The sequence below is a fragment of the Zea mays genome, chromosome 7 (genome assembly GCF_902167145.1).
Source record: "Zea mays cultivar B73 chromosome 7, Zm-B73-REFERENCE-NAM-5.0, whole genome shotgun sequence".
NCBI classification, from domain to species: Eukaryota; Viridiplantae; Streptophyta; class Magnoliopsida; order Poales; family Poaceae; genus Zea; species Zea mays.
The window spans coordinates 179,185,930-179,195,218 of record NC_050102.1 but is presented as its reverse complement, the minus strand read 5'-3'; the positions used below and the strand labels follow the sequence as shown (position 1 = coordinate 179,195,218).

The 9,289-nt window shown below is 46.6% G+C and overlaps 1 protein-coding gene across 2 annotated transcripts; it reads right to left on the bottom strand.

The window, feature by feature from the left end:
- Window positions 1-699: 699 nt before the first annotated feature.
- LOC100272955 (uncharacterized) lies at window positions 700-4,166 on the bottom strand. 2 transcript variants are annotated; one of them, XM_035960411.1, is made up of 5 exons: window positions 3,649-4,166; window positions 3,423-3,512; window positions 3,269-3,336; window positions 2,856-3,132; window positions 700-1,062 (listed from the first exon to the last, which is right to left on the bottom strand). In XM_035960411.1, exons 1-4 carry the CDS (start codon window positions 4,018-4,020, stop codon window positions 2,892-2,894), a joined length of 771 nt encoding a protein of 256 aa, XP_035816304.1. In that variant the 5' UTR covers window positions 4,021-4,166; the 3' UTR covers window positions 700-1,062; window positions 2,856-2,891. The 2 variants fall into 2 exon arrangements, with proteins under 2 accessions (XP_035816304.1, NP_001140879.1); NM_001147407.1 differs by lacking the exon at window positions 700-1,062 and having other exon boundaries at window positions 2,716-3,132; window positions 3,649-4,047.
- Between the last annotated feature and the right edge of the window lie 5,123 nt (window positions 4,167-9,289).

The window sequence follows — 9,289 nt, the reverse complement described above, 5'->3', positions numbered from 1 at the left end:
TGGCAGAACCATAAAAGTGGCCTACAAAATCACTGCTTGGAAGTATCGTTTATTTATTTAACTTGGGTCTATTTATTGCCTGTTGTGCAAAAGAAAAAGATGACAAGGAACGCGTAAGGGTAATGGCGGTGGTTGGTGACAGCAACAGGCGGCGCTTCCGCCTCGGCCTGTATCTGTCGCCCCTGCCTCACCCCATCGGCAAAGTAAACTTCCTACATAGAAACTTCAAAGTTTCTATCCATCTCCCAAAATGGTACGTCAGACAGTCCGCACAAAGGCCCAGACAGTCCGCCAACCAATATTTAGGTCACCTAAATTTTTTCATGTTTTTGTTCACCACCAAAATAGATTGTTAGACATTCTAGGCCCTAGGGCTGGACAGTCCACTGTTCTATGTTTGACTCAGGACAGAAACTCAGTTTGTAGCCATTCTTTAGTACCTTGGTAAACAATCTAGGCCCTAGATTTAGACAGTCCATCGTTCTATGTTTGACCCAGGACAGAAACTCATAGTTTCTAGCCATTCTTTGGTATCTTGGTAGACAACTGTTCCTCTGAGCCAGACAATATGTCGTACACAGATTAGCCCTTTTTAAAGAAGCCAATTGAAGTGTTCCACTAACTTGAGTATGTGGGCTATATTTTTCATCTAAACTTTCAATTGGGTTTTCCCCTCTTAATAGCACTAGATGACCGATATACAAACGAGTTTTCCCATCTTAATAGCACAACCTGATCAATTACTTCTCTACACAACCTTTGAATAATAAAATGAAATGTTCTACAAATTATACATGTTTTGTGCATTCCATTTTATCTCTTTCTCTAATGGTGATGGTACAGAAACATGCAATCAACATCATGAATGATATGATCCACTTCATGTCATCATGTGTCCTTATTGGTTCATCAATCAGAACTTCACTTGCTCTTCACTGTTGCTTTGTTCTATCGGCATCAAGTCTTTGCTCAAGCTTCTCTGCCACGTGTGGTCTATCGCTCCAAAGGCTCTCAACCTCCATGGCTACAATTGCTCACACTAGTGTACTTGTGGACTGAACCCTGAGTATATCAACATAAACATGTATTAGTCCTCCTAAGTATAACTCAATTACTAAAACCAAACAAGGGCTCTTCACGTGGTCCCTCACTGGTGCACGAGTTCACCCAAAGATGTGCACACTGTCGTCAGAGTGGCCTCGTGGCGGTGCTTTAAGATAGGCTTTATTAGATAGTAATAGTGGTAAGATGTGGATATATTTTACCTATAGGTACACGGGTATAGATAGTATCCACTTGTACCCATCTATTGACGAGTAAAGATTCTTGTCCATTAACATATTCACGGGCAAAAGAATCATCTCATACTTGTCTTCATATTTAGTAAAATCTATCAGATATTTATATTCAGTAAAATCTATCAGGTATTCAGGTACCCATTGTCATCTTTAGATTAAACCATGTTTTAGGATTTTTAATTGTATTACCTTTAGTTATATAAATATATTTGAATATTTTTTTTTAAAAAAAATTCAAACATATATATATATATATATATTCTAATCTAATTTACCTTTTTGAGTATTCAACTTAGTCTGATTTATCACATCTACGTGGCGCCACATCAATAAAATCACCATTAAAAGTTTTAAACTATCAAGGTATAAAAGCGAATAGTTTACCGAAGATATAAAATCGAGCCAGAACGAGCATAAGCCAGTTTGCGAGCCGACCTAATGATATAATGCTTTGTTGTTACACTATCATATTATTATATTATTAATTTATTTTCTTATTTTTATAGGCTCATTGCTAGATATAGATTAAAATAAGTTGCTAGATATATATATTTTTAATTTATATATAATAAAAAAATATGTTCTAAATGAGACTTAGGGCATCTTTGGTAGGGCTTATTTTTCAGCTTCGGCTCTGGCTCATGCAAAAGTTGTGCCAAACACCTCTTTTTCAAATGGCTTCATCAGTGAAGTGTTTTTCCAAAATGAACTAGAGGGCATGAGCCAAAAAAAGTGGCTCACCCGGCTTCAGCTCACGTCATTTTTTCACAATAGCCCTCCCACCAGTCCAAATTATTTTTTTGGTCCTACCCTCAATCCCTAGCCACATATAAAAGTATCTATAAAAAGTAAACTATACAAGGGTCTTTCTGAAAAACAACCTATAAGCCGTTTTGGCAAATAATTTTTCAGAATGGCTTTGGCTCATCTAAAGAAGTGACTTCACCTCGTGAGCCAGAGCCAAAGCCATTTTTTGAGAAGCCAGAGCCCTGCCAAAGGGGCCCTTATTGTGGCGGTTGCTCACGAGTCTGAGCCAAACCTAATCTCCTAGCTCGCAATGCGATAGAGCCGAGCTTGAGCTGGCTTGCTAGTTCATAGCCCGAATTGAAACCGTCAAGGTATAAAAGTGAACGGTTTACCAAAGTTGGGGGATATTGAAAAACTTGTGCAGATCAGAAGAAAAAAAATAGGACGGCGTGATAGTTTGAGAGATAAATCGAACTTCCAGAATTAGCATAACAAAACAACACAAGCATATCACTTCGCTGTCACGTTAGGACACTATACGTGATAGGTGAGCATGGTTGATGTTGTTACATTCATCACGAAAATGTTTTCATAACATGTAATTCCTTTTATACAAAGGATCATAGTGATGGTGTCACCCTATAGATTGTGCAAATGCGAACCATCGTTTGGATCAGAGGGTCATGCAGTATTAAACTATGAAATGTTAATGTTGGTTGGATAGTAGAACAAACACAGCAATTAGACGGGAAGCAAAATGCAATACTGTACATGAGACGTTGTAATTTTCAAAAAGAGAGAGAGAATCACATCTATTCGACGAGGAAAAATGGAAAGCTATCCCCATTATCTTGCACCTAGTTGAGGGCATCCAGTGGGAAGGGGCAAATCCAAGTTCTCGACGACCCTGAATGTCCTTGCTACCATCTTGTCAACATACAGCGTGCCTTCAAGATGATCACATTCATGCTGGAGGATGCGCGCTTGCCATCCTGAAGCCCGTACCTTCATGGTGCTCCCATTCCGGTCCAGACCTGAAACTTCAACGTCCAGATGCCGCTCCACGACCGCCCTGTATCCATCAACACTGGCATCCCCGGGAAGGCAAGCATGAGATCATAACATACACATCACAATTCGGTGCAGCTTTTGTATTCACAGAATAAAAGTATCTTCGTATACAAAGCGCCAATTGCAATACAGAGGAGCATTCTACTGTGTACCTGAGACATCCCTCAAAGAACAGCGCGGTTCTTTTACTCGTGCTCTTAATCTTTGGATTGATAATGACCTGTGTGTGTCCAAGGAAAAGCACAGAGCGTGAGAAGGGTTCCAGATGCTTAATGGGCGGCCGCGAACGAGGCAAGATGTACCGACGAGAAGATCAAAGGGGCGGCGGTCTTGTGCTTCGATGTCCTTCTTGGGTGCATAGCTGATGTACTCCTGCGTATCCTCGAGAACAATAATCTGCAATTCCATGGTTAGTTCCCAGAAACATCAGCATGCTTGTAACAGGACAGCAGCTTCGGTGATTAATTGGGTGCCATTGGCGATTGAACGCCAGCGGCAGAACTCCCAAGGCGAAGCGAGGGATCAGCCATACCCTGAGCGGGACGCCGATCTGCGGGGCGGCGAGGCCGACGCCTGGGGCCCTGCGCATGACGTCGACCATCCGGTCGATGACGCCCTGCACCTTCTCGGACAGCACGTCCCCCGGCGCCACCTCCTGCGCGGGCTCGTGCAGGACGGGGTCGCCGGCCTTCACGGTTCCCGGCGTCACCATCATCGCCGTGGACGCGCCGCCGCCCTTGCCGCCCAGCAGCCCGGATAGCCAGCCCCCGCCGGCGTCCGCCCTCACGCTTCTCCACCGCCTGCCGCCGACGGAACTAGCGGAGACTGAGGAACCAGTGAGTGGCGTGGCGGGGGCGAGGAGTAAGGTGGCGGCGGCGGAGAGTGGACGGAGGAGCCCAACCATCTTCTTCACGTAGCTTAGCTACCAGCTACGGCGGCGGGCAGGATGGAGTGGGTGACTGGGTGATTGCGACGTGGCAAGTGGGCTGGGCTTTCGAATATACTGGGTTGGAGGCCCAACAAAATCCTTTCATGTCCCAGCTATACTGCTGCCCGAGTGCCCGTGACCGTGAGCTGTGAGTAGTTGAGCACGCCGATCGCCGATGGAGCTGGAGGCGTCGCTAAGGTAGTAGTGTTTGGTTGAGGAGCCAAATAGAACGGAGCCGTTTTATCTCTGATTCTAGGTACGGAGCCGATCTGTTCTGTGTTTGGTAATCTGGAACGGAACGGCTCTGTTTTTTGTTTGGTTGCAGAGTGAACGGAGCGGTGTGAGAGCGGGATGAGAACGGAGCGACACCGTCCGATTGTTTTTTGGAGCAGAATGGTTCCGGATCTGAGGAGAATATTCCCTAATTGGAGCCATTCCGTTCTAGTTCCTTTGTAACCAAACAGCAACAAAACTGGGACACAACGGTTCCATTCTACTTGGCTTTTCAACCAAACACTACCTAACTCGCTGAGGAACCAGCAAAACCGTTGGCCCTCAGCTTCCTCGTGTATAAGTAGAACACGGAAGAAAGCAAGCACGACATACTCACACAGATATTTCACAAATTATGTTCGAAGCAACAGCCTCACATGTTTATATTATGCAAGTAAAGACATTATATTACTGAGGTGTTTGGTTTGATGAATCACTCTATCCAAAATGAAGTGGTGCATCATGAGTCAATTCCTTAAATTTGGTCAGATGACTTCATTCCACATATTAGTACTAAACAACTAACTATGAGGAATAAGGTGGTGATGGATTAACTCACAACATTACACAAACTAAACAAAAAAAAGAGAAGTGAGAAGATGATGGACTACATCATTCCTCAAACCAAACACTCCATACATTCCCCAACCTCCGTTTTATGCACATCAGCATACACCTCGTGTGATGTAGATGTTATTTGGTTTGTATGGACTAATTTTAATCCCTAAAATCTCTAAAACTTTATTTTAGTTTTTTTTAAAATTTTACAATTTAAAAACTAAAATAAAATAAAGACCATATGCCGGTTTAACACTAGTAAAAATAGTATATCGGCTGATTGGTTAGGCAGGCAAGTGGCGTGTGGCCCACGAGAAACGAGATTTTCTGGCGTATCCACGCATGCAGCTGGAGAATATGTTTTTGGCCTGCATTGCATGTGTGGGTACAGACTCACCCTCGTTATAGACAATTAGCCAAACAAGGGATGTTGCTTGGTCAACTCACACACTCAGTCTAGATAGACTCACACAGAATACCCATCATGTGGATAGTGAAAGGGAATTAGGCTTACACCTAGTCCCTAATTAATTTTTGGTGGTTGAATTGCCCAACACAAATAATTGGACTAACTAGTTTGCTCAAGTGTATAGATTATACAGGTGTAAAAGGTTCACACTCAGCCAATAAAAAGATCAAGTTTTGGATTCAACAAAGGAGCAAAGAGGCAACCGAAGGCACCTCTGGTTTGGGGGCACCGGACTGTCCGGTGTACACCACCGGACAGTGTCCGGTGCACCAGAGGACTCCAACTCGAACTCGCTACCTTCGGGAATTTCTCAGGCCGGCGCGCTATAATTCACCGGACTGTCCGGTGTACACCGGACAGTGTCCGGTGCTCCAAGGAAGCGCGGCCTCCGGAACTCGCCAGCCTCGGGAACGCGCAGCAGCCGCTCCGCTATAATTCACCGGACATGTCCGGTGTGCACCGGACTGTCCGGTGCATCCTCGGAGCAACGGCTATTTCGGCGCCAACGGCTACCTGCGATGCATTTAATGCGCGCGCAGCGCGCGCAGAAGGCAGGCGTGCCCATACTGGCGCACCGGACATGGAACAGTACATGTCCGGTGTGCACCGGACATCCAGGCGGGCCCACAAGTCAGGAGCTCCAACGGTCAGAATCCAACGGCATTGGTGTCGTGGCTGGGGCACCGGACATGTCCGGTGTGCACCGGACTGTCCGGTGCGCCATCGAACAGACAGCCTCCACCAACGGTCAAGTTTGGTGGTTGGGGCTATAAATACCCCAACCACCCCCACATTCATGGCATCCAAGTTTTCCACTTCTCAACCACTTACAAGAGCTAGGCATTCAATTCTAGACACACCAAAGAGATCAAATCCTCTCCAATTCCACAAAAGGCTTTAGTGATTAGCGAGAGAGATTTGCCGTGTTCTTTTGAGCTCTTGCGCTTGGATTGCTTCTTTTCTTTCTCACTTGCTCTTGTGATCTACACTCAATTGTAATCAAGGCAAGAGGCACCAATTGTGTGGTGGCCCTTGCGGGGAAGTTTTATTCCCGGCTTTGATTTGAGAAGAGAAGCTCACTCGGTCTGAGGGACCGTTTGAGAGAGGGAAGGGTTGAAAGAGACCCGGCCTTTGTGGCCTCCTCAACGGGGAGTAGGTTTGCGAGAACCGAACCTCGGTAAAACAAATCCGCGTGTCACACTCTTCATTTGCTTGCGATTTGTTTTGCGCCCTCTCTCGCGGACTCGTTTACATTTCTAACGCTAACCCGGCTTGTAGTTGTGTTTATATTTGTAAATTTCAGTTTCGCCCTATTCACCCCCCCTCTAGGCGACTATCAATTGGTATCAAAACCCGGTGCTTCATTAGAGCCTAACCGCTCGAAGTGATGTCGGGAGATCACGCCAAGAAGGAGATAGAGACCGGCGAAAAGCCCACTACAAGCCACGGGAGCACCTCATCGGAAGAGTCCCGCACCAAGAGGAAGGAGAAGAAGAAGAGCTCCTCCAACAAAGGGAAGGAGAAGAAATCTTCTTCTCACCACAAAGAGAAGAAGGAGAGATCTTCCTCTCACAAGCCGCATCGGAGTGGGGACAAGCACAAGAGGATGAGGAAAGTGGTCTACTACGAGACCGACACCTCATCAACATCGACCTCCGGCTCCAATGCGCCCTTGAAAGGGAAATGTGCCTTTGGGCCATTTCTAAGTATTTTGGTGATTGAGTGCCAACACAAGTGCTTAAATGTGAATCTATACCCATGGATGGACAAAGTGAAAATCAAGAGTAAAGGTATGTTTCTAAGCCTTAGTACATTGTTTTGAAGACTAATGTATTGTGTCTAAGTGCTTGAAACAGGAGAAATCAAGTCAGAGAAAAGTTGGCTGTGTACAGCCAAAAGGCTGTTCGGTCTGGAGCACCGGACTGTCCGGTGGTGCACCGGACAGTGTCCGGTGCGCCAGGCTGCCTCGAGCGAAGTGGCCGCTCTCGGGGATTCGCCGACGGCGTACGACTATAATTCACCGGACTGTCCGGTGTGCACCGGACTGTCCGGTGAGCCAACGGTCGGCCGCGCGATCTGCGCGAGACACGTGGCCGAGCCAACGGCTAGAAGGGGGCACCGGACTGTCCGGTGTGCACCGGACATGTCCGGTGCACCAACGGCTCCAAGTCTGCCAACGGTCGGCTTCGCTAATTAAGGAAGGAAATCGGGCACCGGACAGTGTCCGGTGTGCACCGGACTGTCCGGTGCGCCCGACGACAGAAGGCAAGGATGGCCTTCCAGATTTGTTCTCAACGGCTCCTAGCTGCCTTGGGGCTATAAAAGGGACCCCTAGGCGCATGGAGGAGCACACCAAGCAACCTTAGAGCATTCTTGATCATCCACACTCAGTCTTTGCGCATTCGTTTGTCATTCTCAGTGATTCGAGCTCCGTTCTAGTGAGAACTTTGAGATAGTCTTTTGAGCTCGAGTCTTGGCCATGTGTGTGCGCATATTTGCTGTGGATTTGTGTGTGTTGCTTCCCTCCCTTACTCCGTATTTCTTTGTGAATCTCAAGTGTAAGGGCGAGAGACTCCAAGTTGTGGAGATTCCTCGCAAACAGGATATTGAAAGGAAAAGCAAAACAATATGGTATTCAAGTTGGTCTTTGGACTACTTGAGAGGGGTTGATTGCAACCCTCGTCCGTTGGGACGCCACAACGTGGAGTAGGCAAGCGTTGGTCTTGGCCGAACCACGGGATAAACCACTGTGTCACCTCTGTGTTTAATCTCTTGTGGTATTGTGTTTTGTTGAGACTCCTCTCTAGCCACTTGGCGATTATTGTGCTAACACTTAACAAGTTTTTGTGGCTTAAGTTTTTAAGTTTCCCAGGATCACCTATTCACCCCCCCCTAGGTGCTCTCAATTGGTATCAGAGCCGTTCTCTTCAAGAAGGGACTAATCGCCCGAAGAGATGGATCCTAAGGGGAAGGGAATCGTGATCAACGACAAGGAGAAGGAGTCCTTCGTCAACGAGCCGAAGGATGACAAGCCTACTGACTCGGGCTCGGGCCACAAGCGTAAAGATGGGAAGAAGAAGAAGACAAGGCGCATCAAGGAGATCGTCTACTACGACGATAGCGATGAGTCTACTTCTTCCCAAAAGGACGACGACAACGACTACAGGAAGACGGTCAATTCGAACTTTTCATTTGATTATTCTCGTATTCCACATAGTTCGAATTCGCATTTGCTTTCCATTCCTCTTGGCAAACCTCCACACTTCGATGGGGAAGACTACGGATTTTGGAGTCACAAAATGCGTAGTCACTTATTCTCTCTCCATCCAAGCATATGGGAGATTGTAGAGAATGGAATGAAATTTGATAGCTCGGATAGCCCTATGCTTATAAATGAACAAATCCATAAAAATGCACAAGCTACTACTGTTCTATTAGCATCTTTGTGCAGGGAAGAGTACAATAAGGTGAGCGGCTTGGACAACGCCAAGCAGATATGGGACACCCTCAAGATCTCTCACGAGGGGAACGACATCACCATGCTCACTAAAATGGAGTTGGTGGAGGGCGAGCTTGGACGATTCGCAATGATAAGGGGAGAGGAGCCAACCCAAACTTACAACCGGCTCAAGACCCTTATCAACAAAATAAGGAGCTACGGAAGCACGCGATGGACGAACCACGACGTCGTCCGCCTAATGCTAAGGTCCTTTACCGTTCTTGATCCTCATCTCGTAAACAATATTCGTGAGAATCCCAGGTACACGATGATGACGCCCGAGGAGGTACTCGGAAAATTCGTAAGCGGGCGGATGATGATCAAGGAGGCGAGATACGTCGACGACGCTCTAAACGGTCCAATCAATGAGCCTCAACCTCTTGCTCTCAAGGCAACAAGAAGCAAGGAAATGCTACCTAGCAAGGTGGCACAAATTGAGGCGGCCG